A 16,554-nucleotide genomic window follows, 5' to 3' on the forward strand; every position below is an offset into this window, starting at 1 on the left:
TTATATGTAACATAAGTGTCTATCACATCACAACCTGTTTTAATTTATTGCAATTCATTTTTGGTGCACCAGTCATAATGGAATAATTAAAAGAATCTAGCTCATAGTCATAGCTAAGTTGAGATATTTTCTTTTTGGCCTGAAGTTGAAATTTCATTACGACAAAGATATGCTACTTCTTTTTTTTATTCTATATATTCACTGTTTTCGATCTTCCATGATTTTTTTTCTGAATTGCGTTATTTTCTTAGTTATGCTTACCATAATATTTTTGTTTTTTAATTTTTTATTTTATTCAAATAAAATATGAACTTTTGGGAAGGAAATATGTGGGTGGACAATGACTAGAATTTCTCATGCTTTTATTGATGATATAATTAATATGTAAAAGGGGAATCAACAACTTCCAAATAAGCCTGGCCAAAAAAAAAAAAAAAAATCAACTTCCAAATAAGAAGCCAGCAACCACAAACTGTTGAGCATTGTCTCACAATGAATGGGCAAAGCCTAGCCTTTAACAACCCCATAAGAAAGACTCATCGAGTCTCTCCATCTAATAGTTTAACCTTCTAGGATAAATATCCAATATAATAGTATAACAGCCATCACCTGTAAGTTACTCTCAACTGGGACCACACATGAGCTCCTAGATCACCACAAGGTCGAAGGACAATTTTTCCACATGTATAATCATCTAAAAGAGGGGCCTTACGTGAAGGGTTTATTAAAAAATGTTGCTCGATTAGAGAATTGGTGCAATCCCACATCGAAAAATTAAAGAGTCATCAACTTGTACATAAAAAATTAGACCACACAATAATGCTGAGGCCTTTTGGTAAAATCATACCCGTTTAATTTACAACTTGAGTGACTAAATATATTGGAGAAATATCGGTATGTTTGATGTATGAAAAGGTCCGCGAAGGTGCGTTTATCGGACTCATGTACCGGTTTTCACCCCAAGCAACACTTGAGATTTAGAGTCCCTTGCGATCAATTTAGAAAATTTGGTGAGCTAGTGCGTTTGGACCAAGGTGGAGCTAGCAAGCATTTCGATTAGAGAGATTTTTGAAGGATGGCTTAAATCTCGTGAAGGCCTGAACAGTGAAAATAGGGCTCGATAATAACATTGACGCAACATTACATCAAAAAAGTGAAGAGTCATTAATTGGTATATAAGGAATTACACCACACACTAACGTTGAAACCTTTTGAAGAGAAATCGGCATATGTATGTGATGTGTGTGGGTTCGCGAATTACGTTGCCAAACTCATCTACCAGCTCCTGCACAACAAGGGAGTGTTACACATTTGACTCATATATATTGGATGGGCAAACCCTTTACTAAGGCCATAAATATTCATTAATCCCTACCTAATATTTTAAGGTTTTAGGATGGATATCTAATGAAATATTTAAGCTAAAAACTATGCTAATGACAAAACTAATTATATCCTAATTGCATCTCCGATTAAGAATAAAAGAAGAATAATCCCATGAAGTTTTCAATTTCAATACAATTATTGAGATTGTATGGTTGTTTCGCACAAGTTTTTCTATAACCAAGAAAATGGAGAGACTGAGAAAGATCAACGGGAAATTTAATTTTAGATTTATTTTAAAAATTTTATAAATAAGAGTTGAACATATAATGTAAACTTGGAAAGTGTGTTGAGTAAAAAACTGGGAGGGCAATTAATAAAATTATCGTTTCAGTCCTAAGATTTTGGTAAGTGCTCCCAGGGATTCCGGGCACTAAGCCCTACATGTTCCAAAAGCTATCATAAAAGTACCACCAATAAAGTTAAGCATATTATTATTTACACTATAAATTAAAGCACAGATGAGTAGAAACATATAGATAATGAATAAATAAGTAAATAATTAATAAAATGTATGAGAAAAGGCCAAATGGGGTTGCCCAAAAGGACCAAAACCTACCTTGGATTTTGCTCATCCAATCCCATCTATTCTTGGATGCGAGATTTGACCAATCCAATCCAATCGTAGGCCCATATCATTCCTGTCCACTTCATATTTCACCATCACCCCTCTCTCGTTCCCCAATTCACAAGGTCACATTTTTCTTAATTTTATAGATGAACACAATTCATAATGTACGTGTAATAAGGTCTAGGGACAGTTTTCTGTAGATATTGACAATTAATATATATTTTAAGCTTCGTGCTTCTTGTGGAAGGTTAATGTTATTATCAAAGTAAAATAATTAAGTCAGTGCTAATTAGCTTCAAGTGGCAAGCCAAAATCAAGCATCGCATGGCTAACTTTGCAGATTGATGACTAAAATGACCCATCAACACTCAATTAAGATGGCTAAATTAGCTTGGAGGAGCCCGTTAATTCTATCTCTAATCTAGTGACGTGGGGTGGGGTGAAGAGTGAAGGTATATATGTTTCAGGTTGGATCAGTTCAGTTGTAGGAAAAAATTCAATTGGAAAGAGTACGCGTTTAGATTCTCTACTAGTATCTTTTATATTGATATTATATTTATAATTAAAACTAGGTCATTTCATATCATGTAATACTAAAACAACATCATTTTGATCATAAATACCATATCATTGATAGAATTAGAGCATCCAACCCAAAATCAATTGGCAATGGGTAGAATGACCCAAGATTTATAAGCACATATGCTAAACTCTAGTTTTCCGATGTGGGACATTGCTCTACATTACTCTCAACACGCCTCCGCACGTGTGGCGAGATTTTTGAGCCTTACACGTGAACAAATTGTATTGGGTGATGTGGGAGCACGTGTGGCCGTTGGGTCTTACACGCGGATAACCAAGCTCTGATACCATGATAGAATTAGAGCATCCAACCCAAAACCAATTAGCAATGGGTGAAGAGGCCCAAGACTTATAAGCACATATACTAAGTTCTAGTTTTTCGATATGAGACATTACTCCACATTACTCTCAACAATCATCAATTCATCCCATAAAATATAAGTAAATTAATGATATTATAGAAAGTTAGAAATAAAAAATGCTTTTCTATGTTTCTATTATTCTATATATGTTGACCTATATTAATTAGATTGATTCTCGGCTTAACACTAAATTGTTGTTCTCAACCAAGGTATTAAATTTCGTTTTTTTAGGGTGCCGAAATCGAAACACATGTTTAATAATTTACTGAAATTTACCGAAATTTCAGCGAAATTTACTGAAATTTACCGAAATTTACCGAAATCTATCGAAATCATCGAAATTTTCATATTTTCTATTTTCTCCAACTTCATAAATTCATCAAAAATAGCTCGAGACTCCAAATAATTCACCGAAAAATTCTACGGACTCGTATTGATGAGTACTAATTTCCTATAACCTCAAAATAGTCAAATTGCTTTCAAAAAAATTATGAAAAATCCTACTCTTATAATTTAATTCTGAAAAAAAAAAATAATCGCCAAATTCTTGAATTTTCATTTTCTAAAATTCATTTCCACACAACTAAACTCTAGAACCACAACCAAAGGTCTAAGTTAGTTAAAATAAATTTAAAGAAATTTATAATTCCTTTAAGCAAACCTTAAAACAAATTTGAAAAATTTAAGTAACAAAATTACCATAAGCCAAAATTTGGGTTGTTACACTTAGTGAAGACAAAGCTTGGCTAGGTGAGAGGCACGGGAAAAAAGGAAGGAAAGATAAAAAATTAAAAAAAAAGATTGAAGAGAGAGGTATAGGGAAAAAAAGTAAGGAAAGAAAAAAAAAAAGAGAAAAAAGGAGGGGGGGTTTGGGCCTTTGGGCAATTGGAAAGAAAAAAAAAAGTTTGAGATTTCATTTAGTTATTTTAAACCTTAAACTTTAATACATTTCTATATAAAAAAATAATTAAAAGTATCATAAAGGGCTTAAAACCTAATATCCTAAAGAATATAGAGTATATAGGGTTTAATGTATAGATTATAGAGTATAAAGAGTATTAGGATATATAGAATATATAGAGTATTATGGTTTAGATTTTAGTGTATAATTAAATTATACAGTATAAAAAATATAATAATTTTGTTTATTCATTATACTAATTTTATTTAATAGTATTTGCTCCAGCGCGCATTATATTCACCTTATATCACATGAAACCTACTATATAATTTGATTTCTTTAATATTTTTTATCAATTTAGTAGATAATATGTTAAATAAACATATGGTAAAGTTTCATTCAAAATTTTCGTATTTTGATAACAATTTTTATCATTTCCGTTTAATTTTTGTCAAAATTTCTATTGAAATTTCCTCGAAACCAAAATTGTATTCCTTGTTCTCAACGAAGAAAAAACTAAATTGTTGTTTATTGAGGGAATTGAAATTCAAAATGCTGCCCTAAGGCTCTAACATATATAATAGTTTATTAATGTTTTGTCTAACTTTGACCACTTCAAAGGATTATTAAGCACCTAAGCATCTTTTAATATTTCTTTAAGAGCAAGTGCTCCTATGGAACCTAATGACATGCAAATTTGTCGTTATGGATTAAAATATTCACAACTTTCATTGATTATCTCAACAAGGACAAAATTATCGACCAATCAAAATGCGTCTACGGACACAAGAAAAGTAATTAACAGTCCCCTAATGTCTCATCAAATCCGGGGTCCCCACCACGTTGTGCTAATTGTAAATTATAATATTAATATGCAACCTAATCTTCTTCCCATATGAAATACATAATAATGTTGTGAGATTATCAATTAGATCATACTTGGAAGGCAATTAGATCATGGCTCCACCTAACTTTTGTGCGCATTTTAAGCAAGTCCAAGGTTTAATTTCTTTTTTAAAAGCAATCATGGTTAAGCTTTGTACTTAAAAAGATGGTCTCTAGCGCGTGCACAATCGTGGTGATTGTAAACCATTCATTGTTGTGAGATTCACGGTAAAATTTAAATTAATAAAAAATTACTAGCCACCTACGTGAGTACTCATTCCACATTAGAAATAACCCCATTAGTAATACTAAAGTGTCGATCGAATAAAAGTTGATGTACCTATTGACAGTGACAGATTTTGAAATTTCTCTATGTGGGGATGTGTTGTCGTGCCCCTTTGTATATAGAAAAAAGGGAACTGCTTCTGAGATATTTTACCAAACACTTCCAACCCAAGTCCCAATCCTTAAGAAAAATTCAGGGAAAATAGGAGTAAGTATAAACGTGAAATTAATGGTGAACAAATAGCTTAATTAGTAGGGTCAATTGAACTTCAAGCACGAATTATTTCTAACACTAACTACATTGTGCCTCTTCACTTAATATCTAATTTTCTAGAATAGATGTTTAATATGGTATCAAATATGTTAAAAATAATTAATAATTATTTGGTATAGTAGATGACATATAATTTCTTTTTTATTGAAATAAGTTTGATGTGAATTTGAATCTTATGAATAACAATTAATTAATATTAAAAAAATAAAAATAACATAAGAACTCGGTCACTAAAATATAATGACCACTTGTGCAAGTATAAGTCACCCAAAAGAAGAAATTATGTGAGGGAAAGTGTTGAGTGGTTGTCTTAGTCTTACAATAATTGAGCTAAGTGTGTAATAAAGCTAGCTATGCACATTGAGTCCACCTAATATTGCTTAGTATAATGAATACTTGATAAAATGCTTTAATAATCAACTAGACTTTCGGTAAGACTTTATATTATAAGTACCAGCTCAAGCTGCTGGTTTTAAATTAAGAATAAATAAATTGGATCTTTATTAAATATAGCTTATAAGATTGACTATATTGGAAAGAAATTTTTTGATCTTGTAGAAGGAACTACATTAACATATCTAGTTCCATAATGAAACAAGAGGTACAAATTAATATTGTTTCATGAACAAAAGTTTAATTAATTATATCACAAAGTAGTTATTATTTCTTATAATGGAAAAGACAATTGACATATCAAATGTGTATGATCTATATATCTAGTGCTGAAATAACCACTTTTCTATTTAATATCCTTTATCTACTGATCATTAACAAGAGTTGATATGATGGAAAATCCTCAACTGCGGGAAGATTCTTTGAGCAATCATTTATGGACGAGCACATCCCTAATTTATAGTCATTATTAGTATGTATTTTATAATCAATTTTTGGAGACTAAAGGCTTAATTAGATCATCTTGCTGCAAAGTAATATATATATATATATATATTTTTTTTTTTTTGGGTTCTCCTATCTTAGTTGCCGACAATATAAGAGATATTAAACAAGGAAAGTAACTATGGCCTCATTATTGATTGATTTCCTGGAATGACAGGGTCAATGATTTTATATAATTACCTGGTTTGAGGATTCTCCAAATTTAAAAGTATTTTCTCTTTTAAATTCTACCTGCACTTGAAATTTGATGGTCAATTACTAGAATAATTATTATATACCATTTTTGTCGTCCTCAAGATGTTTTGTGGGTAAGTTTAATATATGACAATGGACGATGTTAACTCAATTAATAATTGCTACCTACATCCATCTTTTAGTATCGAAAAAGATGGATGTAGATATATAATGTGGCAGAAACAAAATGTTCTTATTTTCAGGCATTTCTGCCCCTAGTGGGCATATATATATATAAGCTGGAATTTTTGCCCTGTTTGCCCATCATAGAAAGTTTTTCTTATCAAACGGTTTATATTGATAGATTATCAATATAGATTAGTCATCAAATTGATTTGAGAAATGCTAGTTGCTTTTCTTTTTTTTTCGAATAGTTAAATTCACTATATATTTATTTGATAACAATATATATTAGATAACTTAATGACTTTTTATTTGGTTAATTTTCTCCATAACTCATCTTTAGAGGGTAGTATAGAAAATAGACGATTATAATCATGAGACTAGCTACCCTCTGAATAGGAAAATAGACGAAGAGACCTAACATTCTTCGATTGCTATTTGTTTGAATGTGACCTTTTAAGTTAAGGACAGCTAGAGCTAACATTTGAAATGAAAAGGGCCGAGGGCTGTGATTTTTGTTTGAATGTGACCTTCAAAATAAGGACAGCTTAAGGCCAACATTTGAAATGAAATGGGCTGATCTGGCCCGAGGGCTGCGGTCTAAACCTTGATTATTATGTATTCGATCGAGTCTGGACAACAGAAAGTGGCCAAAAAAAAAGAAGTCTAGACAATAGTAGGAAGGGTAGGATAGAAAGAAGAGAAGGATACTCCCTTATGTATATGATATACCTATGAATGAGGAAAAAATTTAATTATTCAGTGGCTCATATGCAAGAGTGAGTGCACTTATGATTATAACAATAACATTTTAAATGCTTGGTGTATGGTTCCATAATTTACCCTCACTATCATTAGAAGTTATAGGTTTTTTTTTTTTTTTTTTGTTAGGGCAGAGAAAAGATTGAACTTGGGTACATAAGGGGCAATTCTACCCCCCTTCCAACTACATTAGAAGTAAGGGTGGTATCGATTCGGTAACCGAATCGAAATTACACAACCAATCACCGACCGACCACCAGCGGTATGGCCAACTTTGCCACCAACATCGATATATACCGACAAGGTCGGTTTCGATAGTTATTAGTTCAGCGAGGTCGGTTTCAATGTCTGGGACTTCACCCTCTTCTTTCTGCAACTCTAACTCCAGCACATTCAGTCACCAGTCTGCTGCAACTCCAACTCTACATGGTGCCGGTCCGACCACCTAGAGATTCGCCTGCAACTCACCACCGCGCGTAGCTCACCTCACCCGCGCCTAAGCGCTGCCATCGCACCTACTCCTCGGAGCTTCGTAGCTACTAAGCCCGAGCTCACCGTCCACCTTCAAGGAAGAAGAAAAAGAAACATGTCGGTCGATATCAGTCAGTATTGCGGTTCAATATCCCATACTGGGTTCGATACCGACCACTGTTGATCGGTATGAATAACCGACCGAGAACTGAGATCACACCGAAGCTGAAAATACCGAGTCAACTGATCGATTCGAATTGGTCAGTTTCTCAGTGTTTTGGTTCAAAATCCCACCTCTAATTAGAAGTTATAAGTTGTTAAGTAACAGTCCAATGCCCTTTCCGTTTTTATCTTTTCTTTTACAAATATAGAGCCAGGAGCAAAAAAATGTATATGGGTTTTGGCTTGGGATCACATACTTTAATTCAAGCTTGAGCTAGTTTGGGCCCAATGTGTTGTTTTTATTATTAAGTAGTTTAAGATTCCAAACAAGAGTAGAAACCTTTTACTTGGGTACAAGAAGAATCCATAGATGTAGAGTGATACTATTCAGACAAAAAAAAAAAAAGTGATACTATGATTTATAGACACCCGAACTTTAATTCCTTTCGTCCAAAATTTCATTTTTGTCCTTATAAATTAAAGAGTAAACAAAAAAGTGTGTTACTTTCGAGTACTTTACAACTTCAAAAATTACTAAAAATGACATAAGTTAGGTTGGTTTTAAAACTTTCAAGACAAATTCACATTTAACGTCGGATGTTTGAATGCTAAAAAACAAATTTGGTGTAATTTGTGCAACTGCACAACTTAAAAAAAAAAAAAAAACCCTCTGTAAAAGCTATAAATCTTAAATCACAAACCAATTAAATCACCTAAACTATAATAAAATACACTCTTACAAACCTAAATCACTTATAAGTCATAATAACTAAAAAAAATAAGTACATGATTTTAAAGTCCTTAATGAGAAATCAACCTACCTAATATTTTTGAAATGTTAAAAAGGTACATCCACCTAATAAAAAGAAAACCCACCTTTTAAAAAGAGACACTCAAATTGACAAAAAAAAAAAAAAAAAAACGCTAAGTGCACATGAGACGTTGTACGATATCAATAGCCACTGTTCGACATGAACTCTAGATCGATAGTTCATGTTTGATGAAATTTTGCAACGACGAACATGACAATAGTTGATGTGACAACATAAGGGTGATTTTTTGTGTTTTATAAACTTTTGACATGTTTATATAAAAAAAAGACATAAGATATATCTATAAATATTTATACCTTTTCTATTGTTGTTGTTGAACAATGAGTATAGCCATTGTTTTTAGAGTGATTCTATTGTAAAGCACGGGAAAACAAACACACGGTGTGCTAGGTTATGACCGAATTTTTGAAGGTGAGTTGCGTTATCATTGTATTGTTTTTAGGTTCTAAATAAAAATCTCAAAAATATCATTGTAATTATACTTTTTAGCCATTGCAACTGAAAGAATAAAAAAAACTAAAGCACAATATTTTTGTTTTTAAATCTTTTTGACTATTTTGAAAAGTTGTTGAAGATCTATGTGTAGTTATTTTTTTTTTCCAATAAAAGAAAGAACTAATTAGTAATTACAACTTATAAATGAAGACATGGGGATTTCTGGTTTTTTTTGTGGTTCGGGTGTTATCTCCTCTTCCCGTCGAGGATCGTAGCAATGGAGGAGCTGCTCTAGGGTTTGGCTGTTTGGGGACCTGATGGGCTTGGGCTTTGTTTTCGTCCTTTTTGTTGGGCCCTATGTGTTTTGGGCTTGTTTGTTTGGTTTAATATTTTTGCTGTAATGTTTGGGCCTTTGGGCCTTGTTCTGTTGTCCAGCCTTTTGGGCCTTTGGCAGTTATCAATAGAATTTCTCATCTTGACCAAAAAAAAAAAAAAGAAGGCATCGGGATGAGAGAATGGTTGTGTACTTATGTGAAAATAATGTTGTATATTTAGAATTAAAGCATAAATTCAATTTAGACACATAACTATATAAACTATTTCAACGGGGTCCATGAACTTTAAAATATTTCAAATATACACCCGATCTATTATCTAAATTGAAAAATGAATTTATGTCAATTGATTCGTTGAGAGATCAGTTAAATGACAGCTTGACTTTTGCTGACCGGGATTACTTGACGACGTGGCGCTATCTCAGCAAACATTTCCAGCCAAATAAGCGACACGGGCCCACAATTTAATAATAATAGAGAGAGTGAGAGTTTGTGGGCCCATGTCAGGGGTTAGGTGGACCCGTGTTGCTCATTTCTCGCCAAATGAGCGACACAGGTCTACCTAACCCCTGACACCGGTCCACAAAGTCATCATCTCTTTCTCGCTCGTTGAACACAAGTGAGTGATTTATATTCGAATTTGGAGAAAACGTGATATTTTTTGGAGACTAAATGGTCAAGAGAGCGTTCGACGAGCGGGAAAGAGGTCATGAGTGTGTGGGCCCGTGTCAAGTGGACGTGTGTTGCTCATTTGGCGGGAAATGTATGCTGAGTTGGTGCCACGTCGCCAATTAATCCCCGTTAGCAAAATTCAAGCTGACATTTAACTGATCTCTCAATAAATTGATGAACGGAATTTCATTTTTCAATTTACATAATAAATCAGGTGTATATTTGAAATATTTGAAAGTTTGTGGACCCCGTTGAAATAACATATATAGTTATGTATTTAAATTAAATTTATGCCTAGAATTAATCTTGTGGTCTTCTTAAAAAAGGAAAAAAAATTAGGGGTAGAACATTTATCTCCCTACCATGGCGAGAGTTTCATTATACTCCCTCCCCTAAAAATAATAATTTAGAATCCACCCCTTTATGATGTAAGTAAATTTATAAAGAAACCAGAAGAAAGAACCACAAATGGGGCGGGCGGCTGTGTTGGTGGGGTGGGTTTATTTTTTTTTTATAGTTTTTTTAATTTAAGTGTAAAATACTTTTTTTATTACAAAGTGTAAAATTCTTAAAAACAATTTTTTGTTTTTCTTTTAATTCACGGGCAAAATGGTAAATTTGGAAAACTAAAATTCTAATTTAATCGAAAATTAGGCGGTACGTGGCACATTGTCATATATAGATAACATTGGGTGAGATTTAGTGAAAAAAATTTTAGGGAAAATTTTGCAAACATGATACGTACTTTGGGGTTAATATTAGTTTAGGACATGCGTTTAAATTTGTGTTTATTTAGAATATATATTTAAAATTTGTGTTATTGTAGGACAATCCGACAACTTCGTTACATTTTCTATTAAAATGAAAGATAATTTGGTCATTTTATATTTTAAAAACAAATAAAATTTAAAAAAAACTATAAAAAAAAGTTACTACTAAAAAAACTAACGAAAGAAAATTAATAAAAATTAAAAATTAAAAGGAGAAAAAATAAAAAACAAACTAAAAGAAGCAAAAAGAAAATAAAAAACAGACCGATGGAAGACAAAAATAGAAAAAACTAAGGGGGGTGTAATGTATATAGATTTATAAAGATTTTTGTAGACTTTTTTTTAAGTGACAGACTTTTACAGAATTTACAGATTTTCACAAAGTTTTACAAAATTCTACAGAGTCTATAGAAATTCTTAAAAATCTACAGAGGAGAGATCGAATTTATAATAACTTTGAAATACATATAAAAGTCTTTCAAAGTTTATTACAATCTATCATTAAATGAATTCTATAAAATTTAATGACTTTTTAAATACACATAGACTTTTACAGATATTTTAAAAGTTTTAATTAAATACCACATAACTTTTATAAATTTTTTAAAATTCTTAATTGAATACATATAAATTTTTACAAATTTTTTTAAAATTTTTAAAAATCTTAATTAAATATTATATAACTTTTAAACTCTACAAAAATCTTTTAAAATCCATATACAATACAATCTACTAAAAGAGGAAAAAAGGAGAGGAGCTGACGAGGTTGTGAAGGGGGAAGTAGGATCAACGGGGCTGGGGGAGGAGGAGGAGGGTGCAATGGGGTGGAGGTGAGGGGGGTGCGAAGTGGGTGTGACGGGGCTGGGGGGAGGAGGTTGCGATGCGGTGGAGCCATGGAGGTGAGGGGGTGGAGGTGAGAGGAGCAAACAAGTCATTGATTTTTTGGGGGTTTGCAGAAGAAGATGAAGAAAGAAGCGGAAGAAAAAAGCAGGAAAAAAGAAGAAAAAAGAAAGTTGCAGGAAGAAAACAATGGGGTGGGAAATGAAAAAGACGACCAGCCTTCTTTTTTTATTTTTATTAATTTTCTTTCTTTAATTTTTTTAGTAGTAATTTTTTTTTTATAGTTTTTTCTTATTTTTTTAATTTTTGTTTGTTTTTAAAATATGAAATGTCAATTTATTTTTTATTTTAACAAAAAAATGTAATTGAGTTAACGAATTGTCCTATAATAACTCAAATTTGACATATATATTTTAAATTAATACAAAATCAAATACGTCCCCTAAAATAAGATTAATCCCAAAATTTGCAAAATTCTTACAAAATTTTTATGAGCAGTGTAGTTTGGTGGTATTTGTGCAAAAAAGTCAAAAAAATAACTTTTAACCATTACCTTTCTGGGGGCTTACCTCTCCAAGACAAAGCTGTAAGACATGATTTGATGTGAGAGTTTAGAGCATCGAGGACAATAAATTTACCAATGTAGCCCCGCTGCTTCTCTTCTATTTGACCTCATTAGACTAACACAGAGTAGCTCTGCAATAAGTGAGAGAGGGAGAAAGATGGGCAGGAGAACTGCTTCAAGGAACGAAGAAATGGCTCTCATGGTAAGCTTCACTTTATAAATTAATCTTTTTGCCAAATTTTTTTTGTTTATTTCATTTTAAACATATGTTACATTTTGTTATGTGTTCCTTTTATTATTTTTAAAGTTTTTCTTGATTATTTTATGGGTATGGCTTAGTTGGGTTGCTGCAGATGTCATGTTAGTACAAAAAAAAAAAAAAAAGGTAAGAATGTCATGTTTAGTTGTCTAAGCATTTGATGTTTTGGGTATAAAATATTTAATATTTTTTTTTCTGGAGTATTCGTGCCTATGCTTGGTGGTCAACACGACATTGCATATATAGTGCCTAGCATGAAATGGTTTCTTTTATTGTCATTATTTGTCTTCATAATCATAATTAGTCATGTGATTTTGATAATATTCAATTGTAAATGCAAATTTAGTGCTCTTTGGGTAGGTCAAGCTAGGAACCCAGAAACAGTATGTGAAAGGTCTATGGAAATCTAGTATTTAATGGAAGTTCTTGTTTTAATTTATTTGTATTTAAACAGAATAACAGAGAACTTTAAAGAAATTATGCAAGGACTTAATGGATGCTCGATTACATTATTAGTAATTCCCTCTACTTGTGTAATCACAAGATCAGTTTTGTTGTACATAATTGATTGGTGTGATTTGTGAGAGGTAATAGAAAAAAGTATGAACTTCAGAGATTGTGCATGTATGAATGTGGTGTGCATTTGTGCCTAAAAGATTTTCTTGCATTTGCAGTTGAAAATGCATTTGTTATTTAGTTTTGCTTTTGTCAGAAATTACTTGTGCCATCACTGATGTAGAGGTGTTGTTATCTTCAATGGAATTGGCTTTTATTATCTGGAATATTCAGTGATTCAAATTGTACAGTTCTAGTTCATTTTACTAATGATTGATAATGGTATTCATATTAAAGCTTGAAGGCACAAATCCCTCATCCGAGAGAGTGGAACCGCAGCCTGAAGGTCCACATTCTTCTCTCGAGATATTGGAACAGCAGCATGAAAATGCACACCCTGAAATGGAGAAAACAAACTCAAAGAGTACAGTGCCAAAAAAAACTACCAAATCTTCTTCGAAGAAAAGGCCAAAGTGCTATGGTCCTGTTCTTAGGCGTTCGTTACGTTTCCAAGATGGTACTATGCCAGCTGAAAATAAGAATACAGAGCCTGTGATTGAAGATATAATAGTTAAAGAAAGCGAGAAAGAAGGCGAGCAACCTGATCATTTGGAGGAAAATCGGTATGGGCCAACCTTAGGCCAGAAATCCATGGAAGAAAAAATTGACTATCTTATACAACTATTGGAAACAATGAACTCAAAGGTAATCTATTCACCTTGCCATGGAGATGGTTAGATTTTATGTGTAGTTATATTTATTCAGTTACATTAATATATATATATATATATTTTTTGGTTTTGAAATCAGGCAAGGAATAAAAACTCTATCTTCTGTGAAAGCCCAGATTCGATATACAAAAGCTTGTATGCAGACTCCCAAAAGGTTATTTTCATAAATGTCATGTACGATCTTGTTTTTGTCTGTTTAATCTTCAAGGGTTATCTATCATTTCCCCCTTTCTATGCAGATTGAGGCTTTAACAGGTGAAAACCATCAGCTTTCTTTGAAGTTGGAAATTGCTCTTGCCAAACTTGAAGCAGTATGTCAATTTTGCTACCTTGAAGTTCCATGGCAATGACAATAGACATATTTCTTCTCCGGTTCATGATTTGTGCATCTCTACCTATTTTCTTTTCTTTTTTTGGCTAATTGTAGGTTTGTCAGTTTTCATTCATCGTTAAAGTATGACACCTGATTAACGAATTCTAGAAGTTTATAAACTATTCAGAAATCCAAAAAAGAAAATGAAAATGAGGGATAGTTTTGTTATGTTCTTTAAATTTTAGCCCTTTTCATTTTTCTCTGAAGATGTTGAGTGATCTTTGAATTTATGCATGCTTTGCTTGGATGTAGTATGAGAATGGGACTCGTGCATATTCTGAAATGACTGAGAAATTGAAGGATGCCATTCTAGTCTCACATTTGGCCAAAGCTACTGAAACGCTAGTAAATGTGTCAGCTCGAGCACGTGGAGCACATGCCCCTCGGGAGGAGGTGCTTTCACATTTTCTTAAACAGAAACGACAGACTGTTCAAGCATCCAAAGCTGCAGCTAAGAGAACAAAAAATGTGCCTAAAAACTGAAGTTCACCAGTTAATTATTCTGATTGGTTTAGCCAGTCTTCTGTAAGAAATAATGAAACATGTTGGTTTAGAAACTGTGTTATGTTTGGATGGACATTGGGTGATAATGTTCTGATTGGTTTAGCCAGTCTTCTGTAAAAAAGGAAGAACCATGTTGGTTTAGAAACTGTGTTTTATGTTGGTTTAGGAACTGTGTTTTATTTTTATGGGGACATTGAGTTATAGTGTTCTGTTGTATCTGTATCGTTGGTTTGAGCATTTTAGAATTTAGACTGATATTATGATCAACGTGATGTATGTTCTTTTGAAGCCCTCTGTGTGTTTCATATAATGTATGTTCTGTTCCTCATCTATGATTAATTGAATACTTACGTTTGACAATGCTAACTATGCAAAAGAAGGGGACGATGTTCCTCTCCTAGTAGATATCTTCTTGGTCGTCCATTTTTTTCATAAGCTGGGTTTTGTTGATTTAATCCTCAGGACTGAAAGTTTGGTAAATTTGTAGTCACCGGAAAGTATACTCCTTGTGGGAGTGAATTTCTAAACTTGAATCCTTATTTGGAAATGATTACAAGGAGTATTCTTCTAAACTTGAATCCTTATTTGGGAAGGATTCAAGTCACTTTGAGTTTCATGAGGGTTATAATCCTAATAGAACATAGAGTTCTTAGATCCCTCACATTTTTGGCTAATAGGTCCCTTTGCCATGTATTTCATGGCCCCCCTATCTTTACACGAATTGGGGATCCTGTAGCTTTTGTTATTCTTCATGGACCTTGCACTGTTAGTTATTCTATGGGTCCTTTCTTGTTTACTATAGATCATTACAATTGTAAAATCATGGTCCTACATCCTATATTTTTCTCTTATTTGAGGATAAATTGGGGAATGTTGTAATACGAAATCTCCAAGTAGCTTGAGTCCAAAAATCTTCGGTCCTGAAAATATAGAAAACCTTTGGAGGTAAGGGGACACCAGTGTGATGCTGGCCAAAGGCTCTTCGACGGTCAAGTTAGAAAACAAGATCAATTATCAACTTAGAGCATTGTCTTAGAGCTTTGAAATTACTTACCTTTGTGTGATCTTATGAGAGTCTATTTATAGGAGATGATTTAAGCCCTATGGCCTTAGGATTGTAAGTTGGTTAGACTTGTAATCACCGAGAAGTATAAACCCTAAATCCTAAACCCTAATCCATATTGGATTGAACTCCTATACTTGAAACCTTGTTTGGAGAGGATTCAAGCCATTTAATTCGTATGAGAGTTGGTTTCATAGTAGAACATGGAGTTCTTAGGTCCCATTAGTCACGGGTGGTATGGAAATACCTTCGTCAGTTCGCACTTGGATGCCTCCATGAGTTTTGGGTGCATACGTGGATGTATCCGCGAGCTCGGATAGGTCCTTAGGCACGGATGGATCCATGTTTGGATGCATCCGACCCCCTAAGTGAGTGTGAGGGTAGTTACCCTTTGCTCTATATTTAATGAATCTTTTAATTCGTGGTGATCTATACCTCCGGTCTCTTTGCGTGTATGTTGTTGGAGAACGTCCATAATTTGTAGATCTCTCAAAACATAGATTGTATTCTTCTAACATCATGGGTCCTATATTTTCATGCCTTTTTCCAATGGATCCATGAGAATAGATAAGTCCTCTCATTTCTTTATGAGAATGGATAGGTCCCATGCTAAAATAAACCATGGTACTATGCTAGAATATTTCATGGTCCCACAAGGAAAAAAGTTAGATTTGGGGAAATGCTCTCTAATGTTAAAGTTGAAATTTTCTCTAAATCTTATTTTTGT

The 16,554-nt window shown here is 32.9% G+C and overlaps 1 protein-coding gene across 1 annotated transcript; it reads left to right on the plus strand.

Annotated features, from left to right (window-relative positions):
* The first annotated feature begins 12,412 nt into the window (after positions 1–12,412).
* On the plus strand, positions 12,413–14,999 carry LOC147291115 (uncharacterized). The gene is made up of 5 exons (XM_086238468.1): positions 12,413–12,544; positions 13,454–13,861; positions 13,967–14,041; positions 14,127–14,198; positions 14,513–14,999. The coding sequence occupies exons 1-5, from the start codon at positions 12,500–12,502 to the stop codon at positions 14,741–14,743; spliced, it is 831 nt and encodes a 276-aa protein (XP_086094594.1). The 5' UTR covers positions 12,413–12,499; the 3' UTR covers positions 14,744–14,999.
* Positions 15,000–16,554: the final 1,555 nt, after the last annotated feature.

The sequence above is a fragment of the Dryas octopetala genome, chromosome 3 (assembly GCF_963921425.1).
Source record: "Dryas octopetala chromosome 3, drDryOcto1.1, whole genome shotgun sequence".
In the NCBI taxonomy this organism is placed as follows: Eukaryota; Viridiplantae; Streptophyta; class Magnoliopsida; order Rosales; family Rosaceae; genus Dryas; species Dryas octopetala.